The 27,880-nt window shown below is 49.4% G+C and overlaps 1 protein-coding gene across 2 annotated transcripts in view; it reads left to right on the forward strand.

Annotated features, from left to right (window-relative positions):
* Nucleotides 1–27,880, forward strand: part of SORL1 (sortilin related receptor 1) — a 215,236-nt gene that overhangs the window by 85,452 nt on the left and 101,904 nt on the right. For both annotated transcript variants that reach the window (XM_075546728.1, XM_075546729.1), the window contains exons 11-16: nucleotides 189–262; nucleotides 4,948–5,036; nucleotides 17,846–18,024; nucleotides 19,475–19,661; nucleotides 23,037–23,165; nucleotides 25,008–25,093. In XM_075546728.1, the coding sequence (XP_075402843.1) occupies nucleotides 189–262; nucleotides 4,948–5,036; nucleotides 17,846–18,024; nucleotides 19,475–19,661; nucleotides 23,037–23,165; nucleotides 25,008–25,093 (744 nt within the window). The remainder of the gene's footprint in view (nucleotides 1–188; nucleotides 263–4,947; nucleotides 5,037–17,845; nucleotides 18,025–19,474; nucleotides 19,662–23,036; nucleotides 23,166–25,007; nucleotides 25,094–27,880) is intronic.

Consider the following 27,880-nt stretch of genomic DNA (forward strand, 5'->3'; position numbering starts at 1 on the left):
CTATCCTGGAATAGATAGCCTCATATGCCTCCCAGGGAGCATCTGGTGGATTTGAACTACGGACCTTGCAGTTAGCAGCCCGATGCCTAACCTGCAGCGCCACATGGTACTCTAAGTTTCTAGCTGGACAAGGGGGGTTATCTGACACATTCTTGCCATTGAGAGTAACCATTGTGCTTGTATTTTAGGTTCCGTGGGGAAGAACTTGGCAAGCAAGACCAATGTGTACATCTCTAGCAGTGCTGGCGCCAGGTGGCGAGAGGTCAGTGTGTCTGTCTCCACCCTCCACCCTCTCCCCAGGCCTTGATTGCATGAGCCCATGGCCTGCGACTTGCCGTTTCAGGGACTCAGGTGGCCCCTGGTGAAGAGGCCACTCTTGCCAAGCTTGCCTATAAAGTATTAAGAGTTAGAGCCACGCACAAGAGTCAGCTGCACTGGTTTGTTTCCATGCCTTATAAGGTGGACTCAGGGTGCTGGCAGAAATGTTACTTTCAGTCTCAGACTGCTATTGTTTTTTTTTAAAACCACTGTGCATTTGATGGAAAGATTCAAGATGATGAAAGGTATAAGAACACAGATAATGTGTGTGCTCACATCTTTTACCCCCAGGACCTAGCAAGGACTTGGCAGGAGGGGCTGCTAAATTAGCACTTGCTAGACCTGCCAGCAAGGGCCAGTGGCCTTGAAGTGCTAGCAGAGCCTGGCAGGGTTGTTTTGGCCTAAATGTTACTGAAGTTGCAGTCCTGCCCCTCTGTGTCAGTTACCTAGGCCATTCCAGCTTCTTATGTGCTCCAGGAAAAGACTCATTTTACCCTCAGAAAGGCTCCCCGGGCCCTGATTGCGCCAATTCCAAAGGTCCTGAAACGCTGATGTGGCCCCTGGACATTGAGGAATTCCATAACTTGTAAAAAATGGTTTAAGAACATTTTTTAAGCCAGTCTCCTGAGACGTATTGAAGTCTCCTCATTGAGGGGAGCTCTGGGGTACAAAACACAACAGCCCTTGTCACAAGGGGCTGGTGAGCCCGTGGCGGATGAGCCGCGTGTTGGGTCCGATGTGGCGTCCCCAGCAGGTGGGCTTCTCAGCGAAAGCTCTGCGCGAGGCTGTCCCAATGCTTTGCTTTTGTTTGCTCTTCGTTGTTTACAGAGATGTCCCGTATCATATTACCAGTGCCGTAGGGTTTTCCCTGCAGATTGAAACACGGTGCATGTATGTGCGTGTGCAGGCGCATGAAGCTCTGTGTATTATGATAGAGATGAAGAAAGTCGCTGAAGCCCAGAGAAAGTTAAAAGGTGCGAACCTGGTGGCCACTCCAACGCTTCTGTAAGGGGATCGCATTAAAGGATTCCGCATGGAGTGGGGGAAATGTGGAGCAAAACTCAGCACGATAAAAAGACCAAGCTTCCTGGTTGACGGAGACGGGTGGGCTCCCTAGACTGGTCCTTAGTCATCCTTGAGGCCTGGAACTGAGCTCGCTCCCGTGGCTCAGTTGTCAACCAAACAATGGGCAGGTCTCGAAGGGGAACAGCAGGGTTAGGGAGGACTGGCCACCGTGGAATAATCAACCCTTTAAGACAGAGTTCAGAAGGGTAGGGGAGGAGGGATGAAACACGAAACACCCGGGGGACGTGGGGCATGTGATGCTAATCAGTGACATGGAACAAAATGTGTGTGGATTATCGAATGGAAAACTGATCTGCTCTGTAAACCTCCGTCCAATTCACAAGAAAAGAGTCTCCCCACCCCCCACCCCAAGTACGAACAGATTGGAATTTTCATGCTTTCTCCTTCCTTGGAGCCAATGTTCCTTTAGAAATTGGGTGTCTGCGTCTCTGGATTGGCTGTGGTTTGCTGTACCTTCTGATACTGGTGTCATCTGGGAATTGGCCATCTGCAAGTGATTTCCTTCTGGGTGGAAGCAGCGTCTTGCTCCTCCTCCGATGAGGTGGGGTCCTGGGGGTGGGGTAGGGGTGCGGGGTAACTGCTAGAGCCTCCCTTGTGTGCCTCCACTGCCGCCAAGAAGCAGCCACCACACAAGGCACCTGGAGTTTGGAAGCACTTTGTCAATGTGGGGAAGGTCCTTTTTGTTCTTAGCTTGTTGACAGTTTCTAATCACAATCAGGAACTGGTTTTTGCCAAATGGCATTACAGAACTTATTAAAATGATAATATGGATTTTCTTATCCTGTTAATACAGTGTGTCACAGTACTTGATTTTTGAACATGTGGCATGTACATGTACACACACACACACACACACACACTCACTCATTGCCCTCGAGTTCATTCTGACTCATAGTGACAGAATAAAGCTACATATATACAAACTCCCTGCAATCAAGTCAATTCTGACTTAGTCATATATATATATATATATATACACACATATATATATACATACACACATATATATATATTCAGAGCTTAAAGAAAACTTTTGCTGCTGTGTATATATAGCAAAACAGTTGCCATTTCTCAATAATCTACAAATGTGCAGTTCAGTGACATTAGTTAAATAAATGGTCATCATGTTGTCCCATCATCTCTGTCCATCCTCAGATGATCCACTCACTTTCAACAGAAGCTCAGTCCCCTAAAGCATTGAATCCTCTTTTCTCCTCTTGCACCTGTCCTTGGTAACTATGAATGATTCATGGTACCTATACACTTGCCTGTTCTAGAAATTTCTTATGAGTGGGATCATATAACATTTGCCCTTTTATGACCAACTTATTTTACACAGCATAATGTTGTCAGGGTTCATCCGTCCTGTAGCATGTGTCAGGGCTTCGCTTTTTATTTATGGCTGAATAACACTTTATATTCACTGCACACCACATTTGATTTATCTAGTCACACATCTGTTTGTTGACATTTTGGGTCTTGTGACTAGGGCTGCAGGGAATGTTGATGCACACAAGCACCTTCGGTCCTGCTGTCCTTTCTTCTGGGGCTTAACCTAGCAGCGGGATTGCTGGGTCATTTGATAATTCTGCTTTAACTTTTTGGGGACCTTGCACACTGTTCTCCTCAGCAGTGCATTGTTGTTCCGAACGTCAAACCAGCCTTGAAGTACTAGCATACATTAGTTGGTCTTGATGTAGAGGGGGCGTCAGAAAGTGCACGGGGAAATGAAATGGAAAGAAAAGGGAACTTTTCGAAGCATCCTGGTATTATCCTTTTATATGTAGTTGGGGTTGAGTCCCCGATACCTGCAGGACCTTTGCATTATTCGCGAATGAGAGCTTAGTTTAGGTAATGTTTTTGTAAAGTTTTGGTATTCGGGTTAGGCTGGTGGCAGAGGACAAGTTGAGCAGGGATCTTGCCTCTGTTTTCTAACCCAGTTTGTGTGAGGTTGGTGTTATTCAGTGTAAGGCTGGTGTTGCTATCTTTTCACTAGTGAAGTAATCTGGACTTGCATTTTTTACTTGGGAATTGCTTCGGTGACAGGTAAACTTTGCTGGTTGATATAAAACTGGTCAGGAGTTCTGTCTTGTTGGTTTCAGAAACCCCAGTGTCCCTGTGGTGGTTTGGGGGAGCAGTCTACACGGGGCTGAGCCACCTCCTGACTCCCCTGGGGGGCACCTCTGAAAGAGTTCCTAATCGGCCCATTGTAGGGCAGTTCCTTGTCAGTGGAGGGCTTGTGGCCTTCCAGACAGCCCACACGGAGTTCTGCTTTGTTTTTAGCAAGGCCTCGCTGCCCCTATCCTGTTGGGTATAGACGGACCCTTCACTCAAGCTGTCTGCTTCCCACCATATAGCAAACAGCCTCAGCGGTGTTCGGCCGTGACTGGAAGGGTGTGCAGATGGACCTGACCCGAGCCCCTGGGAGGTCGATGCTGTTTGCTTCAGAGGCTCGAGCTGTACCGTGTCGGCCTTATAAGAGTGCACTCCACTCCATGCACCGTCTGTGGCGAGTCGCAGTAGGCTTGCTCAGGCACTGTTGGGGTGGGAAAGGTGTTGCCACTCTCCAAACAGAGGGGTTTGCCTTGTTGATTTGAGAGCGGATGCTTGGGCTCCCGTCTCTGTATAGGCAAGGGCTTTAGTGATCGGGAAAGCTGACGCTTGTCCTGTGGTCACTTTCCCCGGTCACCGCAGCCGGTGGCCCATGGGGCTGGGTGTGGGGAGGGCAGGAGGTGGGCAAAGCGATTTGTTGTGGATTTGTCAATTTCTTGCCCGTCTGCAGTTTCCCACAGCTGCCCTCTGCCCTCCGATTCAGAGTGCCCCAAAGCTGAGCACCCTATCCTTGCCTTGGGGGGGTCTTGTTCGTGCCACCATCTCCCCAGAATTTAAGGTGAGTTTTTTCATCTGTGCATTTGTGCCCAGTGCGGTTCTTGCCTCAGGGCACAGGGCTGTATTGAAGCCTTGATCTTTGTAGCATCGATCGTTTGGTGATTTGCACCTGGTGGTTGTCTCTTACCTTAAGGATCAGATGGATCTTTATTGTTCATGTTGAGGAACTTTGGGCTGGATCCTGGATCTGGGATGTTGTGTTGTATCGCCTCTGTCTCATGCTACAATCTTCAGAAGAATACTTGAGTCCAGACCATAAGTTTTGTCTTGCCTTCTGTGGATGGTAGTTCAAATCTCACTTCAGCTCTCTAAGCCTTTACTCAATGTTTGCGTTTGTTCCCTGCATGTGTGCTCTGGGGCTTGGCTGAGACCTGTGTGTGTTCATACATATTATTGTTAGGTCTTTCTTGTTGGAGAAATATACCTTGGTCCTTGGCTTTGCTCTAGAAAGAATTCACACCGAAGCCCGGCTTGTGATACAGGAACTTGCTCTGCCTATCCCATGAGATGTGTGGAACAGATGAACGCTCTGTGCATGCACTTAGTTCTGTGACCTGAAAGACTAAATTCCAGTGGCTGGTATTCCTGCTGTGCGCGTGCATGTGCGCAGTGTGCGGGTGTTGGCTTCCACTCACTGTCGGCTCTTCCCATTAGGCGCTCCCTGGACCTCACTACTACACCTGGGGAGATCATGGAGGCATCATCATGGCGATTGCTCAGGGCACCGAGACCAATGAACTGAAGTAAGTGTCCGATTTCCATCCTGCTTTCTGTTATTTCTTTTTGCTGTTCTTGATAATACACACAACAGAACGTGCACCAGTCCCACACATCTGCATGTACCGGTCAGCGACAGTGGTTGCATTGTTCACATTGAGTAGCAGTTCTCCCCCTTCCTTGCCTAGCATACCCTCACCACCCCTGGGGGGCTCTGTCTGCTCTGACTGCTTCGGGCACTTTGTTCCCCAGTAGATAGTTCTTAAAGAGCATGGGCTGAAAGCAGATGTTTGTTACTAGTTAAGCTAAACGACTGTTTGGTGTTAAGATCGGGGGATATTTTTGGCTTGCAGTTTTAGGAGTATCTCAGGACAGTAGTTGGGGCTTCAACTTGCCTTCATAGCGCCGAACAGTCTGCAACCCATGAGAATGTGATGTTTTGCTCTCTGGCTCAGAATTCTTCCATGGAATCTTTGATCAAAACATTCAATAATAGGAGCGGGTGGCAACCTTTGTATTTTAGCACCAAGTTCTTTCACTGCCACTGAGTCAATCCGGAGCCCTCCCTCCCTGTAGGTTTCTGAGACGGTAACTCTTTATGGGAGGAGAAGGCCTCTTCTGTCTCCCAGCACCAAACCAGTTCCCCGGAAATGGAAGTTTCGTGGTATAAGTAGATGTGCTTTCTCTAATGCTTCTCCAATTCCTGTTCCCAACATTATTAGCGTAATTGGTGATCTTAGGGAATTGCTTAAAATGTCCATATCTCTGCAGTAGAAATAGTGACCTGCCCGGCGTTTTTCAGAGGGTTGTTGTGAGCATCAAATGGGATACTTGATCTGATGGATTTGAAAAAAGTTTATTAAGCCAACCTGAATATCAGCGGAGGCACCTACTTTTAGCACAAAAACTGCACTAAAACTGTGCGGAAAAACCTCGGCTTATACACTTGCATATATGGTAATAATGATTAAAAACTTGCACTTTTTCTGTTTTGTGTGTAATACTACACAGAAGCTTACTCTTCGAGCCAACCGCACGACTGCCCTTGGTTTTTCACCTGTCTTTTGCTGTAATACATTTGGGTCGGGAGTTCTCAAAGAGGGTTAGAGCTGGAAGGGACATTTGGAGCTACCTGCTTCCTTTAACAGATGAGCATAATGAGGCCCAGTAATGCTAAGTCCTTCCACCTGGAGTGACAGCAGTCGGACTCGCAGGCAGGGCTGAAGATTAGCGTCAATCCTCTTGGCAATCATCCTGGAAAGCAAAAATGTCTAGAGTTTATAACCTCTACTTTCGTAGCCACTTTTGCCTGAGTTTACTGAATGTTTAATGCTAGGCCAGAGTACCTGGGTAGCACAAGTGGTAAAGCACTTGCATGCTAACTGAGTGGTTCAAGGTTCAAGTCCACCTCAAAGTCCCTTGGAAGAATGGCCTGGTAGTCTAGTTCTGACAGTCGGCTGTGGAAAACTCAATGGAGCAGCGTGCAGCCCTAATACAAGTGGGTTCCCTGTGAGTTGGAACCAACTGAGGACAGACTGGTCCTCACTGCGCCCACCTGCTGGATGGCTGTAGGAGGTGGAGAGGCCTTCTGTAATCCTCTTGTTTATGTAAGGAGCAAGGCCTGCCGTCCTTTGTTCCTTTTAGAAACAGGTCCTGCAGCAAGAAAGAGGTGGGTGGTTTGAAAGAGACGTTCTTAGCAGCGGTTCTGCTCCCTAGAGCTTAATTTGACGCGTGCCAGAAGCCTGGCCTCAGAGAAGCCCAGAGCTGTGCTCTGTGTCCTATCGGCTGCCATGCGGGACAGCCTCTTTCCAGCTCACTCAGCTGGGGCCCTGCTTTTGTGTAGCACTCTGGTCCAGATTCGGAGGCAGCCGATCATTGGGTCGCACAGGCACGGCAGCGTGAATTTCCACTCGGGGTCCCCTGAGTCGGGGACACACTCTGCAGCAGCTAACAACCACTGTGCATGCCAGGTACTAGGTACCTAAAAAGAAATAGGGCATCGTCTTCCGCCCTTCCCCTTCTCCTTAGGAGTGGGTCGCTGGGCCTGGAGGCTTCGGGCCCTAGTTGTGGGGGAAATCAGGGTCAATTGGCATAGTATAGTGCACGGAGACAGTGGTCTGCATCCTACTTTGGTAAGAAGTTGGTGGGCTCTTCAAAGCCTGCAGGCTGCAAAGAAGAAGGAAGAAAATCACAGACTCATGGAGAAATAATGAGTCCGGAGTCTAATGGACCAGAAGGATTGGCTGGTCCCTAGCTGCCACTGGCATCTGCTCTGAAAGGGGTCTCGTGGCGTGGGAGGAAACTGTGGGACAAAGCTCGCCATCATAACAGTGCCCGGGCTGACTGGTTGGATAGAGATCAGAGGAATACCACAGAGTATGGCCGTTAGTCACCTTTCAGGTCTGGAAATACACTTACCTCCATGGCCCAAGAGTTAGCCCAACAATACAAAACAGAACAAAAAACTTAATGCCACCACATCAATTCTGACGCTGTAGGGTTGGGTAGACCTGCCCCTATGGTTTCTGAGCTTGTGACTCTTTGTGAGAATAGAAAGCCTTGGAGCTGACTCACGGCTTAGAACTGCAGACCTTGCAGTTAGCAGCCCCATACATAACCACTACACCACGAGGGCTCCCAGGCCAACATAGGACGGGTTTGCAAGAGCAGCGTGAACACTAGGAAGGTAGAAACACCTCCGAATAACTAAGTGTCTGAAATCAATGAGGCATGTTTGCTGAGGACACATTCAGAAGGCAGTAAGGGGGTAGGAAATTGGAGGAATGGAAAGGGGAAACACGAGAGACAAGTAGAATGATGGGCGGTGCATTGCGGAGATTGCAATAAATGCCAGGAACAAGATGCCTGTGGACTCACCCAATTCCCAATAAAGAGTTACGCAGAAGGAACAAAGAAAGATCCAGACTCCAGTTGTAAGACTGACATGTAAGCAACCCTGTCATTGTGGTAAGCTCCAGGCTAAGCCACCCCTGGCCTTCCCGTCAGTTCTGGCTCTTCTCAACCCTAAGGGACATGCAGACGTGCTCCTCAGGGTTTTCCAGGCTGTAATTTTCAGGGAAGCGGACAGCCGCGGATTCTCGTGCAGAGCAGCTGGTGTGTTGGAGCCACTGACCTCCCAGTTAGCGGTCGAGGCCTTTAACCACTGTGCTGCCTGCCAGGGATTCTCTGTGGGACATTTCTATCAGCGAAATACCGATAGGGACGTGCCTGACTTCCTGGAAATGCGTTTCATTCTTTGTACTGCCTTCTGATTTTAGAAGCGCCTCTCAGTTCTTCTTGCGTAATTCCGCTGCAGGGCACTCTCCCGGTCGAGGTTGGTGTCTTCAATGCAGTCAGCAGGATTCTAGCTCTCTTACACCATCTGTCGGCTCCCGTGGGTGCAGGAAATGCAGGCTCATTGCTGCTCTGGTCGCAGCAAACCAGCCTCCTGAATGTAAACATGCTCCTGGGCACCCGAGGAGCCGCCCGATCATTGAAAAGGATGTGGGGGCTTGCGGAAGCTATCTTGCACCTCGCTTTGTGCAGGTCATTTGGAGGCGTCTGTTTGTAAGGGCCAAATAAAGCGTTTGCACATATGTATCTCAGCGCAGAGCTTCAGTTGACAAGTGCATGCGTCCCAGAGAGCAGTCTGAGCCTAGCCTAAATCTGGGTAAGCTCTTGGCTTTTACTCGGTGTGCCGCTCATAGAGAGAGGGTGTCCGCTTCTCCTGCCCCGCTGACGACCTGGCCTCGTCCCTGTCCACTTCATCAGGAAGAGCAGCAGCAAGTGATACGGCATTTACTAGTTTGTCCCAATCCTCGAACCATAAATGAAATTTCCTGCCATCCCCAGGCCTGAGTAGAGATCCCATTTTGCTATGAAACGGCCTTTCTGTCACTGACCTGAGGCTTTGTGCCCCTTCTAAGTCCAGCCTCCCCAGCCAGTGACCTCCCCCTGTCTTTTGAATCTCCTAGAGTGTCTTGGATGTGAGCTGACTGTTTTTATTAATTACATTCTCAATTCATTTAGAAAGTCTTTGTAGGCCAGTATTTCTACCTACACAGGCTTCCAGGCACTTAGTAAATATTTGATTAATCAATAAAGAGAGCACTTCTCATCTGAGATGGCTTTCTTTTGTAATAGGATTTTTAAACTGGTTTTTAGAAATGGGAGGGAGGTTGTAAAGAACATCATGGAACACAGCTGTGAGGGTGGGCGGGCTCCCGGGAGGTGCTCACGAGCCACCAGAGACTAATCACTCTCCTCCATTTCCGCGGGAGAGGAGACTGCAGTTTTTCTGTCGCTACGGCACAAACTGGCACGGAGGCATGACCTGTTAGAAGTCTGTTACATGCCATTTGTCGTGCAGTTCCTGTGAATCAGAGGCTGGGCAGGGTACACAGGACGCAAAGGCACCGATCAGAAGCCTGGTGGTCTGCAGAAGCGCTGAGCCCACTGGAGGGCGAGGCTGGTAAGGAGATGCTGACCTGGGGCTTATTTAATTTAGGGAGAAACACCTCGTGGAGCTCCATCAGGAACTCTTGTAAGAGATCTCTGGACAAGGGGAGAGTGCAGCGTGTCCGTTTTGGGGTGGGTGTTCTTTAACTTCAGTTGTGTTTTCCTAACCCTTCTGAGGTCTGAGCTGACTGCCCTTTGTTGCTACTTCTGCCTTGACTCTTCACTGGCCTGGTTTCCTTTGCCATTGTTCATTGGCATTGAGACCACTGTTTCGTTGTGTGTCCGATCTGGAAGGAATGCAGGTGAGCCTGGCCTGCATTCCTCCATTCCCTCCCCCAAGCTCTTGGATACCTGCTCCTGGCTGCATAGGAGCTGTGTCTTTGGCTTGCGTATCATCCCGACTCTTCAGGCTGCTGTCCTCTTGCACTCTGACCATCACCGAGCAGACCCCGCACAAGTTCGCTCGCTGGCTGCCTGTGAAGGACGAGATCGATTTCAGTTTGCCTCTCAACATAATGATTTTATTGGTAATTTGCAAAAAGACTTTGGACTTCCTCCAAAACATCTTTCCTTCAAGAGGAGTTCGGATTTCCCCGGGGTTCCCTCTGGGATTCCTGAACAGCCCCTGCAAACCCACACCCGGCGCAGCAGCTGTGTTTTCTGGCCCAAGTTCTGGAAACAGCCCCACGGTTCTAGAATGGAGGGGCGGCGCTGAGACATTCATTTGCTGGCTGTACTTCCTGTCAGGAGCAGACTTTATTGGTGGGCTTGCAGACAGAGCCTCCCTCCCTGCCTCAGCCCTACTCCTCCGGTGACTTTATTCCGCCCCTTGGGGGTTAGGGGGCATGTGTTCTCCGTTACTATCTGATGGTTAGAAAGTGTTGTAGAAAAAAAAAGCAGTGTTGTTTAATGATATTCAAGAAACACTTGTGAAGCCCCTCCTCTGTGGCAGGGGAGGGAAGGGCTGGGCACCCACAGCAGGAAGAGCAGCGGGAGGAGGGCTCTTGATGCTCGTGAATGGCAGTCCACTTGAAAAGACTCACAGGCACAGGTAGTTTGAAATACCTGTATGTAACCATTCCTATGAATTAACAGAAGAAGAAAAAGATGCTTACAGGGTGCTATCTGACATCCTCTCTGAACGTATGTGCACACTTCTAAACATGCAGAAGGACTATTTCTAGATGTTTCCATGAGGGCACTGTCATTTTCCTCAGTGGCTGTTGAGTTGGCTCTGACACATGGGAACCTGTACACAGCAGAATGAAACTTCTCCTGGTTCGAAGCCAGCTTCCCGATCGTTGATGTTTGCCAGTCCATTGTGGTAGCTGCTGCGTGCTTTGAGTCCCCGCCTGTGGGGTTTCGTGGACCAGCTTTCAGAAGTTCATGTACAAGCCCAGGCCTGGGCCTGTCTTACGCGTCTGTCTGGACGCTGTACTGACGCCTCTCCAGTGACCCTGCTGCAATGTGAAATTCCAGTGTCCTAGCTACCCATCAGCCACCACAGACTGGCGCACAGAACGAGGGCCAGATGGTTCTACCTTGGAGGGAGGTGAGAAGGCTTCTGAGAGGAGATGCAACTTGAGCTGTGATTTGAAGGAAGACAAGCAAGGCTGGAATTCCATTCCAGGACTGCAAGGAGTGTGGTCGCAGCCAGCAGCGCGAAAGACTGCGGAACGTGCAGCCCTTCGGTGTTAGTGGAAGGCCACTTGCAAGGTGAGGGGCACGGGCGTGGGGCCAGGCCCCGGAAGACCGTACTTACATGCCATATTACAGAAATTAAACTTTGCATTAGGCACTAGCATTCAGGGCCCATTGAGTGTTTTAAATAGGGGATTGATGTTGTGAGTGTGTTTGCATTGCAGCAAGGTGGGGAGCAGAAATCCAAGGAGCAGAAATACAGCTGGGAGCTCTGTAGGTAAGGCAAGATACTGTGCATGCGGGCGTGAAGTTGGAGACCTGAGGATGTGAGGCTTGCTTTTTGGCTAGGCTGGGCACAGTGGGGGAAGTTGAGCTTTTCCCTTAGAAAAGGAGGAGTGTGCAGAAAGGACCGGACACCAGCTGGCGGATCTTGAGAACTCACATGTCAGTGGCTGGGGGATGTCCAATAGGAGTCTGGACAGATCCCATCATCTAGTTCAACCTTCTCCTGTCTTTTCAGAGACTCTCCCATGTGCCGTTTAGGGTGCACCATCCCCTCGTTTTTTGCTGGCGCCCTTCTGGCGATGGCGGAGGGGAGCGTCTACTTCCTCGCAGCAGAGTGCTGCTCCTGTGTGTTCATCATGAATGCAGTTGTCAGGTGAAAGAGAACCAATTCTCGTCCCTCTGACTGTTCAACAGGCTAAGTTCTACTTCTGGAGGCACACAAAGCAAATCTTCATCTTTACCATGAAAGCCTTTCAGAAATTTGAGGACTACTTCTGTGTCCTCTGAATTGTTCTCTATTCCATTGTCCCCCCAAAACCAAACTCACTGCTTTGAGCGAATTCTGACTCATATGTTCGAGTAGAACTGCCCCATTGGGTTTCTGAGGCTGTAAAACTTTCCCAGAGCAGAAAGCCTCATTTTCCTCTCACTGGGTGTCTGGTGGGTTTGAACCGCCCACCTTGTGGTTAACAACCCACATGTAACCCACTGAGGTCCGAGGATTCCCTTGTTCCATGGTAAACAACCCCATTCCTTGCTCCCCTGCCCTAGGTTCCTGACTCACCACCGTGGAGGCTCTGCTTTAGATACGCCTTTCGATGTGTCAGGTCCTTAACATGAGGGATATGAATTCTCCCTGGCCTAAAGGCGTAGGGCATTGGGATCAATTGCTATAAGATTCTGTGCACTCCATTACTACTTTTAAAATGTTAACGTGGCATGGTGGGTTACAAGTTGGACTGAACCACAAGGTCAGCAGTTTGAAACCACCAGTCACTTGATAGGAAGACGATGAGGCCTTCCTTCTAGTCCCTTAAAGAATTGCAGTCTTGGAAGCCCACAGGGGTACTTCTAGCCTGCCCAGTAGGGTCTCTGTGAGTTGTAATCTACTTGATGGCGTTGAGTTTTGAGGTTGTGTTTGCATTGTTGGAAGCCACTAAATTTGTTTTTAAAAATTGATGTATCATTTAAACCCATTGCCCTCAAGTCACCTCCGACTCATAGCTTCCCTATAGGACAGAGTAGATCTGCCTCCAAAGGCGTCCCTGGGCTGCAGACCCTTACGGAAGCAGATTGCCTCATCGTTCTCCCACAGAGTGGCTGGGAGGTTCAAACTGCGGACGTTCTAGTTAATAGCCAAGTGCTGTAACCACTGAGCTACCAGGAGTGGTGACATACCATGAAACACGCGCATTTTAAACGCACCATAAATCACTTCTGAAGGATGCTGGCCCCTGTTTGCCTTTCCTGTTAATACTGTTCTGTTGGCTGGCCCCCAGCCAGATTTTATCATGATAGAGTTGTTTTGTCCATTTAAAAATTGTTCTTATGTGGAATTCTGCAGTTTTTTTTTAAATTAGGCTTTTCTGGCTCAGTATAATAATTTTTGAGGTTTATTCATGCTCTAAAACATGGATCCGAAGATTCAGCCAGTCTCATTTTCTTGGGGGTACTTGTCAAAAACCAGATGCCCCCATTCTAGATTTGAGCAGATAGTTTCTGAAACTGCATGTGGGACTTTTTAATTCTAAATTTTAGTCATTGTTTGCTTTATTTCGGGGGGCTTACTGTCTTACCTGTATGGTTAGCCCTGCATCCTTTGCCAATCTGATATCGTTAACTGCCATAAACGATGCGCATCAATGACAAATGTGCCGAGCTCTTTGGGTACCGGAGGCCTTATTTGGGGTTGAGATCAAACCATGTTACTGTCACCCCTGGGGTTTGTTTGTTTCAACAACAGTAATTCTTTCCAAACGGCTTGGCCCACAACGGTTTTCATGAACTGAAGAATGTTGGACATCAAGGAATAGCTTGACGTGGGTTAAAGCCACGTTGGTTTCCAGCCTTGACTTCTCCTTCCTTTAAGTGCTCCTGTATCAGCTGTTTTAATAATCCGATCTTGAATCAGTTTTTCCCCTTTGATATGCACTGTTTTATATGAAACTGTTTTTCCCTTTTCAAATCTTCTGGCGCTTTATCTGTGCTCCCTGCCACTTTCAGAGAGGATTGAGATGAAGCCTGTAGTCATCTGTACATCTTTTGGGTCCTTAGAGTGTACTTTGCTCCGTGCTTGTTTCCTTCACCGCGTCTGCGTTTCCTGCCGTGTCCAGTTGGAATCGCGCTTGCATTGATAAAGATAATCGCAGATCGGAAGTTTAGTCGTCCTGCCAGGTTTTCTTTTTGGGGGCATCAGTTACTTTTATCATCAACCTGCCATCTCACCAACCTACCAGTCTACCAATTCTTTTGGAAATTTTAAGCACAAGCCTGGACTCTTTTTGGATTTAGTTGCACTATTCTTAGGCATTGCTGTTGCTCTTCCTTCTTGACCTTGGGGGTTTTTGATACGACTCTCTTCGCACTGAATATGATCTTTACAAATCTGAGCTCATCAAAGGTCATGGTGTCTTGAGTTGGGTGTTTACCGTCCCTAACTCTGGTGAAGTGTTTCTATGGTTAAATTGGAGACCTCTGGTGTAGTGGGGTAAGTGCGGGCCCGCTTACTCAAAGTTGCCTGCAGTTCCAACCCACTAGCTGCTCGGCAGAGGAGGCAGTCTGCTGCTTCAAGAGTTGCAGGCTCCCCAACCCCGGGCAGCACTTGTCCCGTGTCTCCTAGTACCGCTGCCAGCTGGAATGGCTCCCTAGCACCGAGGGGGGGAGTCTGTTACCTGACACTCCCCTTCTTCTTAATTTATTTGGGCTCTGTGGTTATAGTTTGATTTTTATGTGAACATTGTGAATTCCCCTTTCCTAAACTCCAGGCCTCTATATCTCATCTCATGACAAGTAGGAATATGACAGTGACCTCCATTTTCAACTTTTCTTTACTTCTACTTCACCAATATATGTTACCTTCTCAGAGTGAGAATATAGTTCAGAATCGATGTTCGTTGACTGTGACATTTATCGTGACTTGTGACTGCTCTGTCCCCCAGATGCTGATCAAGCGTCATTTTCCATATGAGCCATCTGTTGTCAGACGCACAGCTGTGCTTGGCCTTGGCTATTGGTTGAATTCACTCATTGCTGTCACCTCGTCAGAAACGGGGTGGCTCATTTCATGAGGTTATCTTGGGTTAAATAGCAATAACTGGGCAATGTGTAAAGAGATGCATTTCCAGTATTATCACAGAGCAGATGGAGAGTTCTCTTCGTGTCTGATTAATATGCCAACGCTGCTGGGTTGTTGTGCTCTTTTGCTCCAAAAGTGGTACTAATCCTTTGTCCCATCACACTGCACCAGGAGGAGAACAAATGAGTTAACTTATTCCATCTCTGTTTCATAACACTAAACCAAAACCCCATTCACCGCCACTGAGTCCATTTCAACTCATAGAAATCCTTATAGGACAGAGTAGAACTGCCCTGGTGAGTTTCCAAGACTTTACATCCCCAAGGGCGGAGAAAGCCTCATCTTTGTCTCTAGGAGCAGCTGGTGGTTTCAAACTGTGTATGTCTCTAGGAGCAGCTGGTGGTTTCAAACTGTGTAATGGAACTTAGCCACTTGACTTCCAAAGGCTTGCTAGCCAGGTGAGATGTTCCCTTTGCTGGTTTGTAACTCACTTCTTGATTTAACCCTTAGCCTTCTTGCAGGTTGTTGATTTAAATAATGTCAATATGGGAGAAGATATTTGGAGTTTATGGCATTGTGAAGGACTTATGGTAATTATTAGAGAGAAAAACTAAAACTCAGAAGCATGCGAGGACGAAAGGAATGTAGTTTGATTATTTGGATTTGAGAGAAACTCAGAGCTGGGTGATCCTAAACCAAACCCACTGCCACTGAGTCAATTCTGATTCATAGAGCCTCTGTTTAGAGTTTCGGAGACTGTACATCTTTATGGGAGCAGACAACTTCATCGTTCTCTTTGGAGTGGCTCGTGGGTTTGAACTGCCATCCTTGTGGTTAGCACCCCGATGTCTAAAGAATATTCTACTTGATTAGTTTCTCATGCCAAGCAGCTCACCAGCTGACGGGAAGAGGAAGCACGTCCAGTCTCATCCTCCCCCAACTCCCTTTTCTCTTTCTCCTTCAGTATAAAAGATAGTTTGTGTTTATCAAAATATTGGGTGTTTTTCTTTTTTAATTGGGATCCAGTCTGCCTTGCAGAGCATGTTATTGGGGCGTAGAAAGAAATGTTGGGGTTTTATTTTTACCACTTACTAGTTTTTATTTTTAAGTTGGGAGAATAGCAATATAACCTTCCCTCAAGTCACTAGTTAACATTTTGCCAATTTTATAGTCAGCTATCTACCTATTTATGTTTCCCTGAATTGTTTAAAATGTTACAGATGTCATGCCCTGTACACATGTCTTGCCTATGAATAAGAGCCTTTCTAGACTTAACCACAATGCTATGAATGCACTTAAGACAATGAATATGAAGGCATTACTACTATTTATAAAGTACAGTTTCTCAGTTGTCCCTTACTGTTTATAACAGCTCTCTTCCCACCCCCACTCTGGGATCCAGTCAAAGTGTACACGCTGCAGTCGGCCGTCTCGCCTCTCTCCACTTGCACGCAGTTGGTGCTGGCTCATCAAGGCCCTATACAGGGCTTCCAGGGGCAGACAGCCGCATTTTCTCTGCAGAGTGGCTGGTGGGTTTGAACTGCTGACCTGTGGTTAGCAGCCCAGGGCTTATCCTACAGCCCCTCTACTCTTTTGTCTTTCTCTGTTTGTTTGTTTTTTAACTCTTGTTACGAGAGTAACTGACACATGCGAACATATATCGCTCTTTTCCAGACATTTACTTTCCATTGAGCCCTTGGGATCAGCTCCTCCTTTCCGTCCCGCCCTCCTACCCTCGTGGCTCCCTGATAGATTGTAGATTGTTATTTTCAAATCTTATAGGTTATGCTACGCCTTTGTTTGATTTTCATGGCCTTAAATTTTTTACGAACCCAGGCCACTTGTCGTGTAGAATGTTCCACATTCTGGTTTTAGCCATTTGTATTGAATATTGCACAGATACTGTATTATTATCAGTGCTTAGCTAGGAGGCCCATGATGTCGGCATGTCCCACTGTTGGGGGGATGCTAAGTTTGGCTAAGGATCTTGGCACAGTTGCATCTGCCCCTTTGTGGTAAATAGTTTGTCTGTAGGTCCATAGCTGTAGACCAGCGCCTCTCAAAGTGAGTAATACTGCTCCCCTGGGGAGCAGTACTAGAATGACCCCAAACCCAAATTCATTGCCATGGCGTCAGTGGCAACTCCCAGTGACCCAGTGGGATAGGGTAGAACTGCCCCTGTGAGTTCCCGAGACTGCTCTACTGGAGCAGAAAGCCTAGTCTTTCTCCTGTGCAGCAGCTGGTGGTCTTGAACTGCTGATCTTGTGGTTGGCAGCCCAACATGTAACCACTGTGCCACCAGCGCTCCAGAGAGGCTCCAGGAGGCTGCAAGAGTGGTGCATACCCTTTTCCCAGGATGGTGGGCTGTAGTAGAAATGTTTTAAATTTCCGGGTGGGGGGCGGGGGTGGAACTTAATACATTTGTCTGTTTTCTGAAAAGAGGACTGAAAGCCAAATACATTGGGAGCCGGTGTTTTAGATCATGTGAGAATGTTGGTCCCCAGCATCTTGGATCCAGTGTTGTAGCATCTGATGAGCGGGCTTCTATGATTTCACTAGTGCATCGTGGGCCACAGAAGGGCAGTTTCATTCTCCCTGCTCCCCACTCTTATTAGGTGACATTCCAAGGTCAGTAAAACATTTCCCTCCCCTACCGCTCTCTCTTTAACATCATTCAAGGCCCAGTTTTATTGACACACCGTTCATTAGTTCAGACCTTGAAGAGTGTGCAGTCATTACCACAATCAACTTTACAACATTTTCATCTTTCTTGTGCTCAGCATGATCAGCTTCCCATTTCTCCGCCAACGTTCCCTGCCTTAACCCCAAGACACTCTTCATCCAGTCTCTAGGGATTTACCCGTCCTAGATTTCATATCCAGGAAAACATACAAAACTAAAAAGCAAAACAGCAAAAGCAAAACCCACTAGCAAAATAAATCGGAAAAGAAAGCAGAACACAATGGCATCATCATCCTTTTTTTTATGTTTATATTTCTCCAAGTGTGCCAGTTGGATCGGCGCTCCATCGGCTGGCTCCTGTGTCCCGAGCGCTTCCTTTACTGCTCCCTGCTCCAGCCCAGGCTCAGCCATTTGCCTCAGGACCTGCGCTACCTGGGTGCTGTAACTCACGCCTCCTCTGGTTTCCCCGGGCAGGTACAGCACCAACGAAGGGGAGACCTGGAAAACGTTCCTCTTCTCCGAGAGGCCGGTGTTTGTGTACGGCCTCCTGACCGAGCCTGGGGAGAAGAGCACTGTCTTCACCATTTTTGGCTCCAACAAAGAGAATGTCCACAGCTGGCTCATCCTCCAGGTCAATGCCACCGATGCCTTGGGTAAGCTCTGGCCTCCTTGGCGTTGTGCACATAGATGTTTACAGACTTCCTGTTGTGTGTAGTCACTGGCGGTGGGATCCTGCCTGGCCAGTGGAGGCGCACTTGGGTGCGTCCTCTTACTGGGCCTCTGCTAGTCTTTGCACCTCCACTCCCTGCTGCAGTCCTCGGAACAGGTATGTGTCAATACCTGCCAGCTGAATATGTGAGTGCGCGGAGGGATGTAAGACAGGCCTCCACACCAGCATTCCAAGTTGCCCAGCTCAGTGGGCATCAGCTCTGCACGGCGAAGGCGGGGGCCTCATGATGCTGTCTGGGACCCGTCACTGTCTGCTAATTTAGAACCAGACATATAAGCAACCAGGGAGAAGTGAAACTACTCGGCCCCTACACCCATGTTCCCCTGCCTTCGCTAGCTTCTTAGCCTGGGCTCACAGGACCTGAGCTGCCTGGAAGGCCCCCTGTACCTTCCCCGAGCCCACCCAGTCAGTCTCCGCTCGGTGACATTGTCCCCATGCTTCAGGGTCCAGTGCAGATGCTGGCGATCACAGCTAGAGGATGCTTTGTCTTCGCTCTACTTGCCTCATGCAGATTTTGGAACGCTGCCCTGCCCCGGGTGATGTGTGTGGGTGTGGGTCCCATCCCCCATCAGCGGACTTTACGGTCCTTTCCTGAGGATGTTTCTAGAACACCCGCTAGACATCCTGGTAGTCTTGTGGTCAGGAAGGGTTTGGTAGGTATTTGGAGCAGAGTTGAATTGAAAGCTGCTAGTCATTGGCTCGGGAAGATTTGAACCTGACTGGAGAGAGATGCAAGGTGGACAGAAAGCAGACACAGGGGAGTAATGGGAATTCCTGTGGAAGCTGCGGAGATTTAAATGAATGTGACTTGATAGGAGCGGTCGTGCCAGAGTGCCCGCCTGTCTCTCAGCCTCCGTCGGTGAAGACACTGTGCTGTCAGCACTGAGAGGGTGAACTTCCTAATGGCCCCATAACGCCTTGCCACCTGAGGTGCTCACACTGTCCAAGGGTTGGGGGAGGCGGGGGCAGGCAGGGACAGCATTCTGGAGTGCTGCCGTCTGGCAAGGAGTCGACCTCTCCCCGCTCCCTAAGACAGATCTGCTCTGGGCGCCTGTTTTTAAAGGAAACTACTGATTCCTAAGCCGTCTCAGGCGTCTCGTCTCTGCCGGAAGTTGGCTTACTCCTCAGTCTCTCCGCTGAACCTTGCTGCTAGGTATTTGCATGAGGTCCTCTGGCTGCCCTTGCGCTGCAGGCTGCTCTCCGGGGCTTGGCGTGGCTCCAGGGCGCCCTCTAGCTAGATTAGGTCCATGCCCTCACTGGGCAGCAGCAAGAGGGACGGGGAGTGGGCACTGGGCTGAGCGGGGATGGCAGGACAGGAAGCCTCCAGAGGAAGTCTGCATCTAACCCTTCTCGCCGTGTCCCTGTTTCCTCAGGGGTCCCCTGCACGGAGAACGACTACAAGCTGTGGTCCCCCTCTGACGAGCGAGGCCACGAGTGCTTGCTGGGACACAGGACAGTTTTCAAGCGGAGGATCCCCCATGCCACGTGCTTTAATGGCGAAGACTTCGACAGGCCTGTGGTGGTGTCCAACTGCTCCTGCTCCCGGGAGGACTACGAATGGTTCGTCCTCCTGATGCTCCGGCTGCGTGGGGTCTGCACTGACTGGGGCACGGGCCCTTCCCCAGGGGAGGAGGAGGCATAGCGTTCATAAATACTTAGGACTCGTCGCTTATGAACCAGGAACTGAGGGAGACACTCTCTACGTTGGGTGCCCCACTTAGCTCTTAGATCCTTGCAGTGAGCTGGGGGTGTTGTAATCTGGGGAAGTTGCAGCTGTTTGCGCAGTGGATGCCCTTAAAACTCGTCACCAACTCCTTGATTCTGACTCACAGCCTAGGGCAGCGGTTCTCAACCTGTGGGTCGCGACCCCTTTGGGGGTCGAACAGCCCTTTCACAGGGGTCATCTGGTTCATAGTAGCAAAATTACAGTTATGAAGTAGCAGCACAATTAATTTTGTGGTTGGGGTCATCACAACACAAGGGACTGTATAGGGAGGTTGAGAACCACTGGTCTAGGGCAAGGTAGAACTGCCCTGTGGGGTTTCTAAGACTAAATCTTTTAAAATCATTTTATTAGGGGCACATACGACTCTTATGCACATTTGTACATTCATTGCCCTCATCATTCTCAAACATTTGCTCTCCACTTTAGCGCCTGGCATCAGCTCCTCATTTTTTCCCCTCCCTCCCTCATGAACTCTGGATAATTTATAAATTATTATTTTGTCATGTCTTACACTGTCTGACATCTCCTTTTACCCATTTTTCTGCTGTCCATCCCCCAGGGAGGAGGTTATATGTAGATCCTTATAATCGGTTCCCCCTTTCTACTCGACCTTCCCTCCCCCCTCCTGGTATCGCTACTCTCACCACTGGTCCTGAAGGGATCATCCACCCTGGATTCCCTGTGTTTCCAGTTCCTATCTGTACCAGTGTACATCCTCTGGTCTAGCCGGATTCGTAAGGTAGGATTGGGATCATCATAGTGGGGGCAAGGAAGCATTTAGCAACCAGGGGAAAGTTGCATGTTTCATCATTGTTACACTGCACCCTGACTGGCTCATTCCAAGACTGAATCGTTACGGAAACAGACTGCTTCATCTTTTCCCAGGGAGTGGCTGCCGATTTTGAACTGCCCCCCTTTCAACTGCCCAGTCCTTAACCACGGTGCCGCCAGGGCACCTGAGAGACTCCAGGTGTGTGAAGGCTGCCTTTCTGCAAACCAGCCCTTTGAGTAGCAAGGCTGGAGATCCCACCTGGCTCTGGTTTCCTCAGGCAGCAGTGTGTCCCATGATAACCGTTTCGGTGCCGTACCGGCAAAACCCACAGAGCTGCTTGAGGTCCCAGTGATGACCCTTCAGTGCCCCTCCTGTGTCCTGACTCCCATGTGTCTGTCCCTCCCTCCCAAGCCCGTCTGACTCCCGGAAGCCCACTGGGGCCTGTCCTTGCTATGTGCGGTGAGCCTTGTGGGTTGGGGAGCAGCGAACCACCTGTCCTCCCCTCCACAGCGCTGGGCTGCAGGCCTGGTGAGCGTGTGAGGCACAGATGGCTGGGTGGGTGTCAGGCCATCCTGCTACAGCTGCTCTATGTGAGGCAGCTGCTAGAGGAGCCAGCCGCGTGCGAGTGCTTGGCTTTGGGAAATGTTTGGTGGGGCTGGACTGTGGCAGTGAGAAGGGGAATGGTCCAAAGATGGAACGAGGAGAGAAAAGGCAAACGCAGGACATGTCCAATCGAATCCCTTAGTTCACATTCTGAAGGATACCTGCTGTTTCTGACGACCCTTTGGGGCCACACTGGCACACAGCCCGTTGCTTTGGAGTTGATTTAGACTCAGGGCAGGCCCATGCTTGTCAGGGTAGAACTGTGCCCTAAAGGGCTTTCAGTGGTTGAGTTTTTGGAAGTAGATTGCCAGGCCTTGCTTCCGAAGTACTTTTGGAAGGACTCAAACTGGTGGCCTTTTGGTTCGCGGCAGAATGCATTTACCATGTGCACTAGCATACATTCTGGCGTCCAGGGGCACTCTCTTCCATTTGCAAAGAGGTATGCAAATACGTCTTTGTAGTTCTCGGCATTGCCAGGCAGTGTCACTGGAAACACTTGACTGCAACCCCCAGGAAGCAATGAATTTCATATTGTGACCTCCCCCCCCCCCCCCGGAACATTTTCCAACAGTGTCATGCATTTTGCCACATACTGCTCTGTGGGATGGGGTGGGGAGAGAATCCGGTCAGCTGACTTGCTCAGTCCACTAGACCATTCCCTAAATCTGAAGAATCGTTTAGAAAGGTACTTGCCTAATGGAGGCAAAGCAGTACTGAGCAAATGCCCCACTTCCTGTCCCCCAAAGACTCCAAGCAGCCATTCAGTGCGAATTAACTGATTGAAATAGTGGGACCCATTTCATTCAGGAGAAAAACAGATTTCCTTTGAACAAGCCTCTAAACATTTATTTAATGAGATTATGATGGAAGATATCCAAGCTCCTTTGCCCTATGTCTGTTAATGCTTTTCATATAGTTAACATTTAAAAATCATCACCGGATTGAGTGCAGCAGAGCGAATGCAGCCTTTCCGGGGGTGGAGCGTATCTGTGAGGAAAGTCCTTGGAATGATAGGCTCCAGGGCCTGGCCCTGACCTAAAAAGCATATGGCCCGGTTACCTTGTTCTCGAGTTCTCAGTGGGACTTAGAGAGGCCTGCGTGCAGTGGCAGGTTGCCCTGAGACTAGAGTCGGGCCTCCTGCCTCCTACTTCAGGGCACTGCCTGATGAGCTGTGAGGTTTGGTGGCAACACGGGCTCCAAATCGCAGGTCTTGTGGACAAGCCAGTATGTTCCACAATGCAGACTTCCAAGGTGAATTTCTAGGGTGTGCCTCCTTCATTTTTTTAAAGTTATTTAAAAATGGTCTTTTTTAGTTCTGGTGCCATCAAGAGGGAGGTCTTGTTGAATGCCCTTAGTTCTTTAACTCCGTCACTATTTTAACAACCCTGGGGGATCAAGAGTCTTTGGACAGGAAATCAGATCTAGTAAACACTTAACATTTGTTTTCGGTCTCACGATTGATCATTTTTTGGTCTCTCTGCGGCCACCTGGGTCACTGTGATTCCGTCGTTTCTGACTCGACGGTGACCTTCCGTATACAGAGTATGGCGCTGCCCGGTCCTGGGTCTTCATGTTCCCTGGAGCCCGTTGCAGCTCTTGGGCCAGTCCACCTCACGGAGGGTCCTTCTCCCCCGCCCAGGCCTAGCTGGATCCGATTGTGGCTCTGCTAGAACATGCCCTTTGAAAATGCAGTGCAAAAAGGAATGTTCTATCGGCACATGCTAAGGACATGAAGATGCAGGCAGTGTGCAATGCTGTAAGAGAAAGCCCACGTGCTGGCGCTGGACCGGGTGAAGAACATGAGACTAACTTGACACACTGCATTGCCTTTCAGTGACTTTGGCTTCAAGATGAGCGAAGACTTGTCGTTAGAAGTGTGTGTTCCAGATCCCGAGTTTTCTGGGATGTCCTTTTCTCCTCCCGTGCCTTGTCCCGTGGGCTCTGCGTACAGGAGAACTCGAGGGTGCGTATCTCGGAAGTCCCCAAGTCTCGTGTTTTGCACGCCGTCGTCTGTTATTTTACTCTGTGTTGGTCTCTGCTTTCCTGGTGCTCTGGGAATATCTCTAAACTTGCCTTTAGCATACGTCCTCTATTACCTTGTGAACCCCATTCTACTGAGCAGGTGTAGAGGGGTACCATTGCTGTCGTTAGGTACAGTGCCATCAAGCTGGTTCCAACTCCCCACAACTCTGTGTAGGGTTCCCGAGGCTGCACATCTTCATGGGAGCAGACAGCCTCTTTCCCCTCGGAGTGTTTGTTGGCTTTGAGCTGCCAACCTTGCAGTTATCAGCCCAACACACGCACCAGGGCTCCTGCATTGTTAACAATGTCTTATCATTTATTTTTAAGTGTGTGCTATCTATTTCTGACTTTCATCTTTCCAGAGACCCTTAGTGTGAGCAAGGAGGGAGGCAGGCCAGGCAAACCACCCCTCTCAACACTGGAGTCTGCTGAGGTTACCTAGCTTGCCCAGGACCCCTCTGTACTCCAAAAGAGGTCACCGTCTGGACTTTCTTCCTCAGGATTTTCCCAGGCATCCCGGGAAGTCATAGCCAAGTTGTCCTTGTGCTGTTCACGGCCAGGCTGTTGGTTTCAGGTGACTTGGTGAAACTGCAGCTAGCTGAGACTATGGGATGCTACTGTGTGGGCCAAACCTGATTTTCATAGTTTCGAGGGTCAGTCTCAGTGTCTTATTCCTCCCTTGAATATGCCTTAGTATAGGAGCCCCGGTAGTGTAGTGGTTACACGTTGGGCTGCGATCTGTATGGTCGATAGTTCGAAACCACCAGCAGCTTCTCGGGAGAAAGACGGGGCTTTCTATGCCCATCAACAATGACTGTCTCAGAAACCACAGGGGGCACTAGGAGTCAGCGTTGACGTGGTGGCAGTGAGTGTGGATTTTTTTGGTGTGTGCCTTCTTATACTCAACGATGTACTCTTAGTTTTAAAAGGGAAAGACCTAGTTTTTATCGAGACCGGAGGCTTGTCTTCTAACTGTTGTCCTCAACCACTGTACCTGGAGGGAGAATGGGCCCTCAGTGGGCTGTGATACTGGCAGAGGCTGCTCCATTTGCATGGTCGCTGGGCCCTTTTACTCCACGCCAGCTTGTTGCGGCTTCCGGCCGACCTGGCAGCGCCTCACTGCGTAGCCGATTGCCCCTTTCCAGGCTGAGCTTAGGCCTCCCGTGGCCTTCCTGCTGGGTTTGAGTCGGTCCTTTCTCTTCCCACTCCAGATGCAGTTCAGTTGTTATGAGTCGTTCTGGAAGGCGTCACTGCTCCTGGGCAGGTTGTTGACAGCCGAGTACCGGCCACCTTTAGTACCTGCCGCTGAAGTTGTTTACTGGAGGCAAAGGGATAGTGACTGTCGAGGGCTCTTTAATGACCAGAAAGCGGGGACAGAGAGGGCTGCTCCTGTGGCCAGAGACCAGCGGCCACCCAGCTGGGCTTCCTGCTCTACATTCTGCAGTTCCCAGTTAGCGCCTTTCAAATGCCTTGAGCAACCTTTTGGAATTCCTGTGTTTGCAAACTCTCTTGCCCCTGTTGAGGAAAATTAAAATTGCACATCTGCAAAGTTCTTGGCAACTCTCAGAGTATCTTATCAAAGAGCTATGTTAAAAATTCAGTGCCCCGATTGCGTACACCTGCCCGGTCGAATGGCGCATGGGACCAAGGCAGACCTCTAGTTTGATGCAGACACGAATAGGTGGGATCTACTTCCCACGGTAGGTAGTTAGGTCCCCAGGCGGGGTCCCTTCGAAGAATGAGTGTGCTGTGATGTTTTTGACCTCCTGCCCTTGTGTGACAGTTACCGGAAGATCTCCGGGGATACTTGTAGTGGTGGCGATGTGGAAGCCCGACTGGAGGGAGAGCTGGTCCCCTGCCCACTAGCAGGTAAGAGAGGGTTTCTCTTCCCTTTGACACCTTCACATGCCACCAAAGGAGCATCATGATTGCACCCAACGCCAGGCTGGCGGCTCTTCTACCGTAATGGAACCTTACGGGCATCTCCAAAGCTTGGCATTCAACCAGGCTTTTCTACACCTGTACACCTGCATAGGGATAGAAGAGCTGGACATCAGTTCAGCCATTGTTCACTGAGAAATACTCTCGTGTTTTTCTGCTAGGCGGTGGGACTGAGGGTCGTCTCAAGGCCTGTGACTGTTGCTCAGTCTGCTTGTCAGAGTAGACTGTGAACATGCTTGTGGCTTCTTGGGAAGTAGCTGCGTGATCTCTCTGAATTTTATCATCATCAGAGCAACTGCCGTCTTTTGTGGAAATTTTACAGATTTTAATGTACTTCAGTATTGCATTGCTGACTTCCTACTTTGAACAAACCCAACGAAGCATCAGCTCTAATTTTTTTTAATCAGCTTATTATCAGCTCTTGCTTTTTTTGAAAGCAGCTTATTATCAGTTCTGATTTTCTCTGCCCTGTGAAGAAACATGTTCAGAGTAGAAGGTTAGAAAACTTAATTAAGGTCACATATCTACTCACTGAACAAGTGAAGCGTCAGCTTCTCAGTCTGAGCTTTTAGCTGGACATGATCCAAATGGCAAGTAAGTGTCATTTCCATGACTTCCGACCATCGTGTGCTTGCTAATTAAGGGGGAAAATCCTGGAAGCAGGATTGGTAGAGTGTTTGTAGTGCAGGGAGACCAGAGTCTTCATCAAACATTCAGATGGCTCTGTGGTTGGATGCCCAGTCCAGTCTGTCTTGAAGCCTTCATCAAGCAAAGAAGGCCAGCCTGGCCTTCGGCTACAGCTATGGAAACCCTGCGTGGCCCAGGTCTACCCGGCAGCACCCAAGGACCTGGAAGCAGACAAGGTCGCCAGAAGTCCAAACGCACTAGATGGCCACTGGTCTTTGTCTGTCTGGGTTAGTGTACGCTGACTCCCTGAATGCGTGGAACGAGAGGGGGCAAAACGAACACAACCACAAGAATCTGGGCGCGCAGCGAAGGGATTCGGATTTCATTCTGGGCCTACCTGAAGCATAGCGCCAACCGGAGCCTTTAGCAGTGGGGGTTGGCGTGCCACAGTGCCACAGTGGTGATGTAACACGGTGAGGTATTTCCAACAGAGCCACAAAACTCTGGCAGCTAAACAATGGTTAAGCGCGTAGCATCTTTGTTCATGTAGAGCTCCTGTGTCTGCTCTGCCCGTTCACTCCTGTTCTTGCGCCTCCGTGCAGGTGAGCGCAGAGTGGTGTGAGAAGGTGGTGTCTCCTGGAAGCCCCCGGAAGCGTGGCGGCAGGACAGAGCAGCTCTCTCGCTTACCCACCGCGTGCCAGCCTGCCCTGGTGTTTTTCATACTAAGCTCATTAGTCCTTTAATTTAATCTCCCATCATTACCGTAGTAATTAACATACCTCACTGTGGAGACGTCAAAAGAACGCAGCTTCAGCAGATTCCTACAAATGAGCGAGCAGATACTAGGAGGTAGTCCCCGCAGAAGAGCAGTTACGGACGGATGGATGGGGACCCGGGCTGTAGGGTTTCAGAGATGGCTCTTCGGGGGCTGGAGTGCATAACTTTTGTAATAGCTATTTCTGGAGAAAGCTCAGCTAGGGACAAAAGAGTTTGTTTAAGGAAGTCAAAACTGGCGGGGCTGCTATTTTCTCCTCTGATAAGAGATGGAACAGGAAATGAAGGGGAAAAAGCTCATTTGCAGCCTGGGCCGCCTCCTAAATGTTAAAAATGAAAATTAAAAAAAAGAGCATGGGACAGAAGACTGGGATGCGGCAAGAGAGAAAGCGATGGCTTAGAAGGACTAATGAGAATCATTAGCAACTTGGGATGTGCAGAGGATATGCAGGTGATGCAGCCTTGTTTGCTGAGAGTGAAGAAGACTTGGAGCGCTTGCTGATGGAGATCTCAGACTATAGGCTGCGCCTCCACATACAGAAAATACAAGTCCTCTTCCCTGGGCCAGTAAGCAGCAACATGGCTGCTTTGGGGTACAAAAGAGACACCCATTCCAAACATAGCTTAATAAGAAAACACTTAAGTCTTAAAAGAGACAAAGACACAGACACACCATCTGGGTGAGGGAGGTTAAAATAGGGTGTGTTGAGATACCAAAACAAACAACCAAACACGGCCATTGATTCAAAGCAGACTCGTAGTCGAGTGACCGTGAGTCTACAGGACAGGGTAAAACTGCTCTATAGACAGCAAGTGAGTTTTCAAGACAACACTTGCTTACAGGAGTAGAAAGCCCATGTTTCTCCTGAGGAGCACCTGGTGGTTTCAAACTGCTGACCATGCAGACCGTACCTCAATGCATAACCACCATACCACCAAGGGTCCTTGTTGAAATAAAAAGCTTTAAAAAAGAGCTTGGGTGGGCAACGGCAGCTGTCACAGAAGCCTGGTTGGTGGCAGATCAATACATCGCAGTTACAGGGGGGGCTACAGAAGCAGGAACATGACCACGAGTGGAACACGTACATTGTTAGACAAAAGAACTTACAAGATTGGTCTGGACCCTCCAACCAAGGCATTCACGGCAAGCCTGCTAGGGGACGGACTCATGTGACCCAGCACTGTGACCTCCATCAGGGAGACACCTAGGCAAGCCCCTAAGAGAAAACTGCCCCTCGCAGGGCTGGCCAGGGAAGGGTGGAGCCGAGCTTCGCTCCAAGGTACAGTGCAAGATTGTGAGGGTGAGATTACCTA

Source organism: Tenrec ecaudatus, chromosome 4, assembly GCF_050624435.1.
Source record: "Tenrec ecaudatus isolate mTenEca1 chromosome 4, mTenEca1.hap1, whole genome shotgun sequence".
NCBI lineage: Eukaryota > Metazoa > Chordata > Mammalia > Afrosoricida > Tenrecidae > Tenrec > Tenrec ecaudatus.